Raw genomic sequence first — 14,587 nt, 5'->3', positions numbered from 1 at the left:
AAGGAGTGTGTGGATCAACCGGAATCCCGATTTCAGAGCTGCGAAAGGCAGCTCCGGGTTGCTCCGAGCGGGATCCTGGAGCGCTACCGCTGCCCCACGCGACGAGGGAGGACCGGGGAGCCGGCGGCCGTACCTGATTGGGGATGGCTCTTTTCTTGTTCGTCTGGGTGTTCCTTTGCTGCGCGCTGAAACAAGAAAAAGAGCAGCTTTAGGCGGGGAAGGGCAAAGCAAAGCGACGAGCGCTCAGAGCCCACGCGGCCGCGACGCGCTTCCCGCCCGGAATGCCGTAAGGAAGAGCCGAGTCCAAAGGGGAAGCCCGACACGTAAAATTCCACCGCGACCACCCGGGCTCGGTGCTGCCAGCACGCTGCAACGCGGACAGAGGAGCCCCTTCCAGAGTTTTTGCCCAGGACCGAACGTACGCGGGACGGCAGCACCGAGGGAGGGGGCCGGGGCTTTCCAACCCCGACAGCTTTATCGCCTTCCTCGCGGTCCTTATCTCCGGGCGTTTACGAGCCTGCCCGTTCCAGAGGGGCAAGGCGGTAACTTGGAGGAGAGGAAAAGCCAAGCGGATCAGCAGCGGTTGCCGATTCAAGAGGGATTTCTGTCCGTGAGCCCAGCGGAGCCGACGCACCCCTACCACCGCAAGGCCGATAACCAGAAGGACTCGTCTCCAGAAACACCTGCAGCCTCCTCCTTCCCCCCCGGGTTGGAAGAGAGCATACCTGCACCAGAGGGAAAGCTACCTGTCTCTCCTGAGCAACCAAAGAGACGAGGGGCGAGGTGCGGGACGCAACCGTTAGTCAGGAGCAGGAACAAAATCCATGAAAACAGTTAGAATAATGCCGGGACGCCCCACGGAGCAGCAGTTTACAAGCGCAAACGGGGTCCTTTCCCTGGGGAAGGGGACTGCGGGACGGCGCTGGCAGCGGCCGCCGTCCCTCGGACCCGGGACGGCCCTGCCCTGCCGGCTGGGGGGATTTGGGAGACGGCTCCCTGCCTGCCCTGGCCCTCACGGTTCCTCCCTAAGCCCTCGGGACGCAAGGCGAGCCGGGCGGCCGGTCTGAGCCAGCCCCAGCGTCGCGGCGTCCCGGATGGGAGCGGGAAGCTCTCCCGTGGCTGAGCTCCGCTGCAAGCGCAAAATCCAAAGCTGAGCTTGGGGGAGAAGCCTCTCCAGCTCTCATCCAAGGTCCCCCCGGGCGGCGGGGAGGGGAAGGTGCAAGCGGGGCTGCCCCGGCCACTCCAGGACATGCTGTTTGAGCGGGTACCCACCCTGTCGCCATGTGCTGCTCAGTGTAACAGCTGGGGAGTGGGAGAGTTTCAGAGGAGTCCGGAGGAAAGAGTGAGGTGATGGTTCAAAGGAAAAACAGGAGAGATTAGGAGAAGAGGAAGGAACTGTGAATGAAGGTGAAAAGCAGAGACATAAAAAAGGGGGAGGAAAAAGAAAAACGAGAGGAAGGCTATGTGAATTTAAAGAGGAGGAGGTGGCGTGGGCTGTGGCTGGCGAAGAGGGGACAAGAGCCGCTCGCCTCCGCCCTTTCTGCGGGGGGACACCCGAGCCGGACCCTCTGGGCGCTTCCGAAAAGCTACCGCCCGTTTTGGGGCTGCGCCGATGGAAAACGCTAGCCATCCTCTGGCCGAAAGCCGAAGGTGAGGGGCTACCAGAGAGCCCCCCTCCGGCTCCCGGCCTCGCCTGCCCGGGCAGAGGACGAGGAGGGACGAGCTCAAAGGACGGGGAGACGTTTCTGCTCCAGCCGCCAGCTCCGCGGGGACAGGACGAGTTATTGAACCCTCCCTTAGGGCGGCCGGGGGCACGGAAAATTCCCCGTCTCTGCTGAAGCAGCAGCCTTAATGACCTAAATTCATCGTCAGCGCTCACGGGCACTGAGCAGCTCATCCGTCTGAGGCCGAACGACCCGACTCCAGCTCTTCACGCCCTCTGCCCTAACGAGCAGCATTAACGAACCCTGCTTCGGGCTCCAGTCTGAGGAGTGATGTGGGGCAGCTCAGCTCTCCAGGCCCTCGAGCGCTGGCCAGGTGGCAAGCAGAGAAGCGGAGCTGCCGTACCCCAAATCTGAGAGAACCCGGGTGCAAAAGATACGGTTTTGGTGAACGACGTTGGGGCGCAGGAGGCTCCTCCACCAGGCTTCGCGTCAGTGACCCTGAAAGGGTAACGTAACCCGCGCGCCTCCTCTGCAAACTGGGGACGGGACCACGAACCTCATTTATAAATACCGAGTTTGAGGAGCCATCCCGCCGGGAAACGACTTACTTGGCAAATCCAATGAAGTCTTCGTGGTTAGTGTTGATGTAAGAGAGCTCGATGTCAATCAGCAGGAGAATCTGGAAGGAGGTTTAAGGTTAGGGGTCCCACAGGGAGGGCCGAACACCGCAGCTCCGGCACCGCTCCGGCAGACGGGGGTGACCAGGCGGGAGATGCCGGAGCCGCCGCGAGAGGGAGCTTTGGGATCACCAGTGGGGAGATGCCGGGTGGCCGGCGATGCCGGGCGGGCGATGCCAGGGCTTGCTTTCTCCCCCCACCCGGCGGCTCGGCTTTCTCCCCGCTCTCCAGCCCGGCCGAAGACGGCGTGAGCTCACCTGGTCCTTCGTTTTGCCTTCCCGTTCCCTGATGTGAGTGGTAACGATCCTCTCCGTCTCCTCTCGTAACCTGGGGTAGGAACCAAGCTGAAAAGAAAGGGAGAAGGCCGGGGAAAAAAAAAACGCTGCTGATGGGACCGTGACAGCCTCCGGCGCTCGCCGCAGAAAGCCGGCGGCGGGAGACGCTCGCGAAGGGGAGGGAGGACGGACGGGGACTGAGCCCCAGTTGTGCCGGGAGGGCACAACTGGGGCTCAGGGGCGGAAAAAGCGACAGGCTTGATTCTCTTCACCAGATCCGACAAGATCAGCAGAATCTCCCCTTCCCGGGGGCCTTGGAAGCAATGCCAAACGCACAAATCCAGATTTTTATGGGTTTTGGGTTTTTTTTTGTCCCGCCCTCGGACCCCAGGGCTAAGCAGATCCGGGTTCTCGTGGCACGAAGCGCGAGCTACGGCTAAGCGAGGCAAAGGAGCGGGATCTCAGCAACGCGAGGAGCGGTTTCAGCCTTTGCTGTTACGGGGGCGAGCAAACACCTGGGCAATATGTCTCGGCAGGACCCGTGCCGCGAAGCCGAGTTGATGCTACGTCTGTATTTGCCGGCGTTTCCGACAAGCGGTCGGGTGTCGGAAGGACACGGCCTCCCCCAAAATTAGGGCCAACTTTGGGGCTGAACTCACTTTGGTCGGCTGGGTCCTGGGAGCGAATATATTCCAGATGTTCAGATTAGACAAAAAGGGAGGAATTAAGACCCGTTACCTTTTCGGCACACTTTTTAATGACCGTGGCCAGCTCTGAGACCACCAGATCAACACACTTCAAACTGGGCTCTTTAAGCTTTACAATCTGTTTTTTCACTATGGCTTCAAAGGCCATGTCGGGCGTGAAGAGCCCCGTCCTGCACCATGCAGAGAGCGAAACACCAAGCGGAGCGCGGGGCGGGGGGGGGGGGGGGAAATAGCAACAAAGACAGAAAAGAAAAGAAAAATGAGAAATTTTTTTTTTTTTTTTAAATTAAGGTTAGTAACGTGCAAAGGAAAAAGCTGCAGCGCTGCCTGAGAAATTCCTTCGGGTCCCTGGGAGCTGCTGGGGTGCTCGGTCCCCTCTCAGGCTCCCCGCGGCGGCGGGGCGGTTTTACTGATGGGAGGGCCCCTCGCCCCGGTGCGTACGGGACGGCAGCGCCGCCCGAGCGCGGGGAAAACCCCGGCCAGGCTCCCGGCTTCCCTCTAGCCTGGGTTACTCAGACCCAGCTCTAGGAAAACCCTGAATTTCAACCCAGCTTCGGGGCTAAGAGCCGCCCTGGCTATCGGAGACGGAAGGAATTTCGGCAGGAAGCGCCGGCTTCTCCACGTTACGCAGATCACAGTCAACCACGCTGGAAACGGAGAGAGCGGAGAACTCCTGACCCGCCAGCAAACCCCCACCGGTCCTACCGCTGACAGAACCAGCATTTAAACTGGTCCGCTCCACAGAAGCACTCTGGGCAGCAAACAGGGCGGCTACTTGCACGCTCTTGCCTGTATATAGCTAAATTTATTAATTTTTCTAAAATTCATATAAACGTTGGAAGGAGAGAGGAGCTGTTTTTCCTGCCCTCTTTTCAGTTGAAGGCGTATCTTTTGGTGCTATCCGAACGAGGTTAAAAAACAAAAGAGTGGCTCTCAGAAGCCGGTTATTAAATATGGAAATGGCCCGTTTATTTATCCAGGGCCCTCCACAGCTTCAGGGTAATTAACACTTCCACCGAACAAAGGCAATTGGGGGGGGGGGGGACCTTTTGAAATGCAAATGTGCTTGTTATCAAGCAGCTTATTAATTGCAGACATTGAACTGCGAGATTTACAGGCAGGCCACCAAACCCTTTACTGGAACTGCTGTCCCCGGCTTTTGTTTCCACGTTCCCGGGATTCCCAGAGTGCAGCGAAGCAGCAGTTTAAATTGCAGCTTGAGAAAACACGTGCTAAGAGAGGTACCGGCATCCAAGAGCAGCCTGCCCGCCTGCCTGGCTCCCACCGGCAACAAAGCCGCGGCAGCGGCCCCCGGAGAGCCCCTCGCCGCGAGCGCCGCGCTGTCCCCGGGAGGGCGACAGCCACGGGAAGCCAAGCGTCTTGTCGAGCGTCCCCAGAAATCCCGACCCTGTCCGTCGGGATGCCCGGGAGGCTCAGGGACCCTGCCAGCGCTGGCTGAGCCGTCCTTGGCTCGAGGACCGGCCGATCCCCTCAGCCGAAGGCGACAGGGAGGACTCCAGGTTAGGAGACACGAGCTCAGAAACATCCAATTTGCTTAGGGGGCTCCCAGATTTCATTATTTTCATTATTTTTCTTTTTGGAAGGGAAACCAGGCAAGGCAGGCAGGTCAGAGCATCGCTCCTGCTTCCCCATCCCACTGGTAGGAAGGGGCTGGATCGCCTCCAGCCGGTTCAATACCTTACTGGTACACTGTCTAACTGTATTGATTAACTCCTGAATAACGAGGTCGACACACTTCAGACAAGGCTCTTTCAGCTTCACCACCTGCTTTTTCACAATGGCCTCGAATGCCAAGTCTGGGGTGAAGAGCCCCGTCCTACAGGAATCCGCAGGCGGGGCGAGAGGGCGGAGACATGGCAGAGAAAAAAACAAAATGGGTGATCAGGTTTGGAGGCCATCGGCCGCGTCCTGGAGAGCAATTCCCTCCCCGGCGCCGTCAGCTGGGGCGGCCCCGGTCCTGGATCCACGGCATCGCTCAGTCCCGCTCTTTCCCCGCCGTCGGGGCTGCCGCAGCCCCCCCACCTCGCGGCAGCGCCCTCCAAACCCCTCGAATTAGGGTGCTGCTCCCCCCACGAACGGGAGCAAGAGAGCCCAGGCGCGTCGGCGCCGCAAGGGAACGGGAATTCACCTTTTTGGTGGCGATTAGGGAAAACGGGTACACCACCAGCCCGCCAGGTGACTCTGGGGAGAGCGTTAAAGCAAAGAGAAGAAACTCTGCCTTTCTCTTTTCCCATCGGAGCAGAGCGGGCCGGCCGAGCAGAGGACTTGCAGGTAATTAATTCCTCTTTGGGGTCCCTAACTCCCCGACAGCTCCGCGCCGGAGGGGCCGAGCAGCGCCCGCGCGAGGCGCGCCGCTCCCCAACGGGGCGACGGCCCCAGCGCCCGCCCCGGGACCTGCACCCCTCTTTTTCTGCGAGGGTTTAACTTCACGTTCCCTACCTTCCTCCCAAGGCCATTTCTTCCCCCGCTTACAGGAATGTAAGAGGAAAGATAAAGGTTATTTTAGCGGCTGAACTGAAGGCAGAAGGGGAAATTTTTCAGCTCAGCGCCTGCGTTGCAGCCTCCCCTGGGTTCTCCGGGGAGCGGGGCAAGCCCGACTGCTAACCGAGACCGCCCGCTACGTGGAGGGACAGACGGCGGGGCCGAGTTACCCCTGTAATTCCCTCTCAAAGGCCAGGAACGTCCATTTTCAGCCAACGCTGGTCTCCACACGACAGCGGACGATGAGCCGACAGCGACAGGCATCGGCTCTCCCTCGGCAGGAAAGCTCCGCTCACGCGCGCCCCGCGGACCAGCCTCACCGATCTGCTCTAAGGAGAACGGGACCCGTGACCGCGCCGCTCCGATACTTGCCTCACGCCGTGGATGTTTTTAATTGCGTAGCTTATTTCTCGCCTCAAGTCCTTCTCGTCGAACTCCATCTGAAGAGGGAGGAAAGCCACAGTTAGGATTTTTACAGCGAGGAACCTCTGGCAGTCCCGTGGGCGTGCAGGCGGGCTCCCGCCGCAGCCCTCCTTTTCTTCCGCAGCACCGCAGGAGGCAGACGCCCGCCCGAAGCGCTCATCGTCTCCGGCCCACGAGGCGCTTTACAAGCCGGTTCAGAGGCCGCTCTCTATCCTGGCCAGGCTGGCTCCCTCTCCGATTTACCTATCTCAAATCTAGTGTGCGCTGCGGCTACCGAAACACGCAACCGCCTAATAAAACAGCCCCTCCTTCTGTAAACACCTCGCAGTGCCGGGAAGGGAAAGGCACGCAGGTGCTGAGGCACTGCCGGGGTCGGAGCCGGGCACGAGGGAGCTCAGGGGCCTGCCCGCCGCGGCGGCACGCGCGCTCCCCGGGCCAGCTTTACCTTCACCAGCTCAAAAGGAAATCTCTCGTGGAAAATGCGATTGATTCTGGCACCCCCGGAGAGCTCGAGTGTGTCCACCTGGTCTCCCGAACCTTCGATTCGCTTCTCAAAGTCCACGCCGAACTGCTGGACCATTCTGCGGAGAAGCGACGGGATTAAACGGGCGCCAGCTGAGTACAACGGACGGACAGACAGCCAGGCTGCCTCCCACAGCCAGCACCGTCCCACCGGCTCTGCTTCAGCTAGCCAGGGCCGCGTAAAAGCTCCCCCAATTCCCTCTGCTGGAGCGGCAGAAGTGAAAACCTCCCTTTCGCTGCAGTCTCAACAGCACGCGGGCAGGTCGAGGACGGGCGCGAGCCGTCCGTTCTGGCCCCGAGACCAAAGCGTTCGCTGTGGGACAGGCAGGTCACGTACGCAGAGCGCAGCGAGCCCGAGCCGCCGACGCTTGCCCGCAGAGATGCTCGGCGGGCGTTTCGGGGAGAGGCTTCCCTTGTCCTGCCCAGCCGCCGGCCAGCCAAGCGCCGGAGGACACAGAACCTCTCCTAGGTGCCAGCTTCGCACCGTTGGAGTTGGCAGGGCCATCCGCCAGCACCGCTCGCTCCCAACCGCGCGGCTATTCCGGGCTCTTCCTTGGAAGAAGCCACCGGCTGGGATAAACGAGCCTCGCGCAAAGCGCGGAGCGAGCGTATTTCCGTGCCAGCAACGTTTCTGGCTGGGAGAGGTGACTCTCCGCTGCCAGGTGAGGCACCGGGAACGCGGCGCTGAGCGAGAGAAACCTACTGTAACAAAGCTTTGGTTTTTCGCGTGGGGTCATCGGGGCGGAAATTCTTGTACTCCTCAACCTCCTTCTCCAGGGAGAGCAGCTGACTCTGAAGTTTGCTGCGCAGCGAAGGCAGCGTCTCCCGAATGTGGTTGGTCAGTTGCTGCAAACGAATCGAGAGAACTGAGACCCGCTCCTCCGCACCCGAGCGGCCGCAGGAACGGCCCTTTTCCACCCGAGAGAAACACCAGCGCCCCAGAGGGCTCGGGAAGGGAGCCAAGCCTACCTGGTTAAGGACTTTCTGCAAATGCGGGGTGCCCATCCGGTCAGCCATGTGCCGGTAAGCGGGGTGAGAAAGGAAGAACTTCCGCTCGGCCGCCAGCGCTGCCCTGATGTCCTTCTTGCCATCGATGTCCTTCTGGCTTCGGTTAACGACGCCGATGTAGCCTGCAAGGGGACACGTCGGCTCTCGCTGCGGACGGAGCAGGGTCCGAGCAGGGCCGCGCAGCTCCGCGTCGCCGGCCACGGCCACCTCTCCCGGAGCGAAGGGCAGCAGGAAGGGCCTGGGCTCCCCAGCAGACACCGGAGAGCGCAGGAGCTGCCCTCGACTCGTTTTGAACCGCCACGCTCTCCGCACGAGAGACGAAGGCCGTGGCGGGGAGGATACGGGGTGACGCAAAGCCGTCGTGGTTCGTTATACCTCTTCGTAGAGGAAGCAGCTTGTTCTCCAGCACGTCTCTGGCATCCGTGCCTTCGTCCATCAGATCCAGCTTGGTGATGACTCCGATCGTCCGCAAGCCTGAAGCGGCCACACAAACGAGCGATCGATTAATCTCGTTTCACAGAACGCATCAAAAGGAGGCACGCGGGCGCGTGACCAAAACCAACACGGACTCGCCAGCGAGGAGCGGAACCGCTGGCCCTTCCTCAGCTGTCGGAGGACGGAGAGTCCTCTGTGAGAGGAGGAGGAGGGACAAGGAGACCCTCTGGTACCAAAATCGGGGAACGGATTGCCGAGAGACTGCCGCGACAGCCGCTGGAGGCTTTAGCCCTCCACGCCGGGGCTGGAGCAGCGGCACGGGCAGAGGCAGGCAGGAGGATGCCTCCATCTTACCTTGAGGATCAACTTCTTTTGCCATCTTGAGCGCGTCCGAGTTGGCCAGATCCATGTTGGCCGGCGTGACAGCGAGGATCAGGCTGCTCTCCCTGCTGATGAACTGCAGGATCATGTCTTTGATCTGGTACTCGATGTCCTGCGGTTGGTCCCCCACCGGCACTTTGGTGATACCCGGGAGGTCGATCAGAGTCAGGTTCAACACTGAAAGGACAGAGACCGCCCACGTTCGGGGTCAAGGGCCTGGCGCTGGGAGCTCTCGGCCTTGCAGCTGGATCTCTTCAGACCTGCTGGCAAATCCACCCCTCCGCAAGCCTTAAAATCCCCTCCCAAGGCAGAGTTACGCTGGATTTGCTCAGGGGGCGGCCCAGGCAGCCCCCACCACCCCCAGGCCGGCGTGAGATCAGCCAGACACACGTAGCAGCCCGCGTTTGCTTTCAGGACACAGGCTGGGCCTAAATCCCGCAGCCGCCGTGTACGCAAACGGCGGCTTTTCTTCCTTCGCAGCCGTTTTTAACACAGGGAGGCCTGGGGCAGAGAAACGGCTCGCTCACCGTGCGGCGAATAGACGCGGAGGTTGATGGGGATGGGAGAGATGCCTTTGTTCGTTCCCGTCACCCTGTCGGTTTCCGCTTCGATCTCCTGCCGCACCTCGTCAAAATCCGTGAACTTTTTGGATTTGCAGTGCAAAAACTCAGCATATTCTGGAAGAGATTAAAAAAAAAAAATTTTAAAAAAAAGGACAATTTGGCCACCTGGAGCCCGGCGCAGGACGCACACCGAGATTCAACCGGCGTAGAGACGTTTCTGCACGGCAAAGCGGAACCGGCCACGCGCTTCGGCGCGACACCGAGCAGCCGGGCAGGATCGGTGCCCCAGAGAGGCTCCGAGGACCTGCCCAGGGATTAACCTGGTTGTCTTCAGCCTCCTGACTGGCAGCGGCCCCAAATAAACTTGGCCTGGCCGCTTCCTCTGGCTGAGGAGGAAAGACCGGGAGGATGGCAGCCAGCCGGCGCAGGCTGAGCGCGCCGACACTCCGCCTGCTGCCTCTGCGCTGGCAGCAGCTGCTTTGATGTGGACTCGGGAGTTACGTCTCCCTTTGCCAAAAAAGCAACTGCCCTTGGGTGAGATGCTGGCAGGCAGCCGACGCTGGCTCCAGCTAACGAACCTCAACATCAGAATGGCCGTGTTTGTTTTCACCCGGCCCTGTTTGCCTTTCAGTCCCCGCTGATTGCTTTTAAATGTTTTATTGCCCAGACCCCTAACGCTGAAGAAAGCCCCGCGTCTTCAGCTGCCAAGATGCTCTGGTGCGCCCGGGAGGCAGGGCAGCAAACCCTCCCGGCGCTGGCAGCACCTCGTGCCGGCAAAAGGGCCGTAGCCGGCTGCGGGGAGGCACGCCGGTGCCGGAGACCCGGGATATCATCTTCGCGCCATCCGGCAAGGAAGGACCGGCGGCGCTTCCCGGCTCCGGCAGCCCCTTGCCAAGAAGGAACCGCAGCTTCCCTCCACCTGCACCGCGAGCTCTCTTTTATTTACTCGTTCGCTCTCCAGATTTATCGCTCCGTTTCGCTCTGCCCCCGCAGCCGACAACCCCAGCCGAGCCGCAGCCCGGCGAGGGGCCCGACTCTGACCCCGGCAACTCTGCCTCTCCCCTCCAAGCCCAAGGAACCCGTGCCAGGAGACAAACATTAACCCAGCCCCGGCTCCTCCGCGGGGAAGACGCCTGGGAACAGAAAAGCAGCTGCTTTTTCCGGGCCTCTGCGCAGTCGCCCGCGGGTATCTGGGATTTTCTGAAAGGGTTTTGCAACCCGTTAGCGCGGGGGACGCTTGGAGGGGAGCGGGGAAGCCGAGCAGGGAGGTGAGGGGGAAGGGAGACGGCGCGTCCCCACAGTCACCGGGATAAGGACGCCCCGGCTCCTCCGACAGCTCCTGGAAAAGGGATTTTAATGGATTTGGGGCCAGGACTTGCCCTGGGGAGAGGGATGGTGCAACCCACTTCCTCCAGCGACCCGTGGGTGGGGTGAGGGGAAATACCAGCCCTGCCCTGGCCCTTCCACTCCTACCGGTTCCAGCCTGGTGACACCTTATCATCCACAGGCCGCGACATTTTGCAATCCCTTTGTGTGTTCTGGGTACCAGAAAGGACTAATTACTCGATAAACAGGTCACCTGAGCCAAGGCGAAAGGCGGCTGCGGAGCGCGGCTCCGCAGACCGCTCCGGCTCTGCCAGGATTGACCCAAACCCCCGCTTTTTCGGAAGAGGACCCCGCGTTTCACTCAGGGGGAGGCAACAGGAGAAATCTCCCCGGAGATCAGGCTGGGTGGTGCTTTCGAAGCGTGCCCGGTTGGGAAAAGGAGCCGTCCTCGCGCCCCACGTCCAGCTCCTCGGCGTTCCTCGCCACGTGCAGGCAGGTGAACCGCGGCAGGGGCCGATTTCGCAACTCCTCCGTAGCAGGGTGCGAAGCGGAACTGAGTCACGGGGCGATGGGGAAGCAGCCAGGCACGCTTTGATTAGCCACCGCCAGCGCTTTAAAACGCTTGCGCGCAAAGTCCCCCTTATCATCAGGATAACGACGCCTTAAGGGAAACGGGAATTTTCTGCCGGAGGCGTGCGGGAGGACGGACCTAAACGGACCTAAAACGTGTCACCGCTTCAACCCCTGCTCCGCTGCCCTCTCCCCTGCGCCTCGCCGCAGCCCTGCCCTCCCCTTGCCAGCACAAGGCACCTCAAGGGGGCTGACTCGCTCTTTTATAAACCTCCTGCAGCCCGACTCGGGATTTAGCGTATTCTGGGGAAGCGAGGACCGGCGCAACCTTCTCCAGAAGCCTCCTGCGGCGCAGAGCCCGACTGCTCAGCGTCAAGGGCAGCGCGCGTTGGCAACCGGCCTGAACGCAAGCCACGCTGCCGGTGCGTGCTCTCAGCCAGACGTACGCCGAAACGCCGGCGTCGGTGCCAAATTACAGAAACTTCCTCTCTCGTTCGCCGCTTCCAGGGCGGCTTTCACCCCCGAGAGCCGGCGTGCTCCCCAGCAGCCAAAACCCTGTCCGAGGACCACTCAAACGAAGCAGAACCGTTACCGACGCATTCACACGCTCGTTAAACGACACATCTACGAGAGGCCGGAGCGCAGGCACGCGGCCGAACGCCGGCGGTACTCCCCGTCCGAAGGGTAGACGGAGCCGCGATTGCCAGCCCAGGGTTTCGACCGCCCTCTCCCTCTTCCGAGGGGCCAAACCGTACCTGTCTTGGAGAAGATGAGCTGCAGGATGAGAGGTCGCCGAGTGACAATTCCAGAGCCTCGGGGAAGGAAGTCCCTGCAAGGAATGAAAAGACAGACGTTTACTGACGCGGCCAAATGAGCGAGTTAATGCTGTACCGAGCCGATCGCCCCGATGTGTAAACAGCGGGTGCCGGGGGATGGCGTGCAGGGGCTCGAAAGCACCTGGATCCTACACAGAACCGGTTCGGGCTCTGCAGTGGGAGCTGGAAGGGGGTAAAAGACGCTCGCGGGAGCACAGACACCCGTGGCGGGAGAGGAATGCGCTCTCCCAGCGCCTGCCCCGGTCTCAAGGCCGTCCTCCCTCCTATCCCTCCCTGCGGAAAAGGGGAGAGATGGGAGCCCCAACGGCGAGGAGGGCCCGGGAGGGCAGAGCTCTCCGGGAGAGCCTCCCCGTCCTCGGAAGCAGGGAGAAGGGAGAGGAGAGCTGCTCCCACGGCCTTCGCCGCGCATCGCTTCCCAGCGACTGCTGTGGGTGCAGGAATTCGGAAAGCGGTCTTCCCAGCTGCCAGCCATTCAGAAATTTAAGAGCCCGTTGGATTTTAATACCCCGCTAATTCAATAAAAAAATAACGAGACACCTTGACAGAAGGGACAAAAGCACCACCTTCTCTTTATTCTCCAAAACCACACATCCTTTCTGGTTTCACCCCGTTTCCCAGAAAGGCCCCCTGCGAGGGGCCAAAGGGGGCGCAGAACCTTTGCGGGGATTTTCCTGCCTGGAAACAGTGCCGCTCCGACGGGCGGCTTTGTTCGGGGCCGTTATCACCCAGCGAACGGCTGCAGCTCCCTTCTCCCGGGCCGAGGGTGACGGGAATGGGATGGGAAAGCGGGTTTGCTGAGCAGCTCCGTGCTGGTGGCTTTGCTTGCTTGGAAACGGGAGCGATAAGAGCTCCTTGGGAGAGGCCAGAGCAGCGCTGAGTGGATTTATTGCTTCCCTTAACGAGAGAGCACATCCAGCTTATCAGCCGAGCCCAAGGAAACGAGATTGCCAGGGCGGCAGGCGGTGCCCATCGCTGTCACCCGCACCCAAAGGCACCCCGGTCACGGGGAGAGATACAACCCCCCCCTCGGCCGTACCCAACGCCGCACATCAGCGCCTCCGGCTGCTGCCGACCGCGGGTGCGAATTACAGCCGCAATATCCACGCCGGGAACATCACCTTCACCCGAACGTCGGGGGATTTCCGACCAAACCGCGATCCCCCAGCCCCGGTCAGAGCCGCGCCGGGGAGGCAGCCCCAAGAACGAGGTCTCTCTAAATAGAAACGTGCTTTTATCGCCCTGGAAAAGAGCTTCCTGCCCAACCGGGAGGACAGGTCCTGCGGCAGCCGCCGCGGGAGGTGGGATGCGACAGGAAAGGGAAGCGTTTGAGGCTGGCCGTCAGGATCTGTTCTGGCACCGCTCGCTACCCGGCACGGTTACAGCTCTGCAGTTTCACTATGACGGGCCCTGTTACGCTATTTGGAAAGCGGTGGCAGCTTCCTCCTGTCGAAATAAACACTGCGAGACGCAGAAACCCTCCCCGCGGCCCCGCCGCCCGCGCCAGGAGGGGACGGCGTCGGTCCACAGCATCTCCTGCGACCTGGATGGGACCGAACACGCCTGGCAGGCTCCGCTGCTCCCTCCTCCCACCCGCATCACCTCCGACCTGCCGCGTTAACGATCTCCGGGGGTTAACGATATAAACCCCCCCCGGCTCCGTAGAGCACGCACTCGCCCGCCGCTACGCCGCGGGGTCAGGCACGAAGCGACCTGCCCTTTCGACACAAACCAAAGCCCAACAAGAGCTTGCTTCATCGGGGAGGACGGCGCGAATCCTGCCCGGCAGCGGACGCGGGCCAGCCCTTGTGCAGCCACGGAGCCGGGTCGCCCCGTCCGGCACCCGTGGACGGCAGCGAGTGGGTGTTTTTACAACCGAGGGGTGTTACCGCGCTCAGCCCCGCTCGCACGCACGCGTTTTGTGGCCAGGGTTGGCAGGAACCGTCTCCTTTACGAGGAAACAACGGCTGCAAACACAGCGGGGGTGAACCGGAGCCTGCCAGAAGGTCCCTCTGGCATTTTCTAAACACTAAAAGTGACTCAGAGACGCGGGGCAGGTGGCACAAAGCAAGGCTTCGATCGGGCTGACGCACCCCAGAGACGTAACCTCCGAGGAGTGAGGTCAAACCTGTGTTTGAAGTGACATTAAACCCGGATTTTCCCATTCACTTGATTATTCAGAATAATCCTCTGTCTCCACTTGCCGTTTGCGTGCGGTACCAGGAAACTCTGCTTTGCAAAGAGAGCAAAAAGACAAAGGTCACTGGTGGAGGAAGTACATTTAACGCATCCCGTCCCCTAGAAAACCTCCCGTGACGAAGGCACCCGAGAGCTGGCTCCCGAGCGGCGAGCGCTGCCTCGTACCTGCCCGGCTCTGCCTGTCCCTGCCCGGCTCTGCCTGTCCCTGCCCGTTCCCTCTCCGGTTTCGGGCTCCCGTTTATCTTGACGGATTCTTCTCCAGACACCCCGTGGTGGCCCTTCCCCAAAATCCAGGGAAAAGACATCCCAAACTCCCGGGGAAGAGACCCACCAGGCGGTCGGGCCACGTCCCCGACGTCCCTCCGCGATGCGTTTTCGCTAACAACCGCCCCACTCGCTTCCAAATTCCCTTCCTTTTGCTCCGTTTTCAGCCAGCTCTGCCCGCTGATAAAAGAGTTTCCCCCTCCCATTTCTGGAGCAACGCCTTGCCATTAAATTGCCG

The 14,587-nt window shown here is 61.0% G+C and overlaps 1 protein-coding gene across 5 annotated transcripts in view; it reads right to left on the bottom strand.

The window, feature by feature from the left end:
- The window catches only part of DNM2 (dynamin 2), a 33,248-nt gene that overhangs the window by 13,677 nt on the left and 4,984 nt on the right, over positions 1-14,587 (bottom strand). For 3 of the 5 annotated variants that reach the window (XM_082334153.1, XM_082334152.1, XM_082334154.1), the window contains exons 2-13: positions 11,809-11,882; positions 9,122-9,271; positions 8,568-8,771; positions 8,154-8,252; positions 7,740-7,900; positions 7,474-7,616; positions 6,694-6,829; positions 6,198-6,265; positions 5,022-5,160; positions 2,599-2,685; positions 2,273-2,343; positions 134-185 (exon numbers count right to left, since the gene is read on the bottom strand). In XM_082334153.1, coding sequence (XP_082190279.1) covers positions 134-185; positions 2,273-2,343; positions 2,599-2,685; positions 5,022-5,160; positions 6,198-6,265; positions 6,694-6,829; positions 7,474-7,616; positions 7,740-7,900; positions 8,154-8,252; positions 8,568-8,771; positions 9,122-9,271; positions 11,809-11,882 — 1,384 coding nt within the window. Of the gene's footprint in view, positions 1-133; positions 186-2,272; positions 2,344-2,598; positions 2,686-3,354; positions 3,494-5,021; positions 5,161-6,197; positions 6,266-6,693; positions 6,830-7,473; positions 7,617-7,739; positions 7,901-8,153; positions 8,253-8,567; positions 8,772-9,121; positions 9,272-11,808; positions 11,883-14,587 lie in introns of all 5 variants that reach the window. The other 2 variants (XM_082334156.1, XM_082334155.1) reach the window with 2 other exon arrangements.

Source organism: Platalea leucorodia, assembly GCF_965183815.1.
Source record: "Platalea leucorodia genome assembly, chromosome: 29".
NCBI lineage: Eukaryota > Metazoa > Chordata > Aves > Pelecaniformes > Threskiornithidae > Platalea > Platalea leucorodia.
The sequence above is the reverse complement of the archived record's forward strand: the minus strand, read 5'-3'. Positions and strand labels throughout refer to the sequence as shown.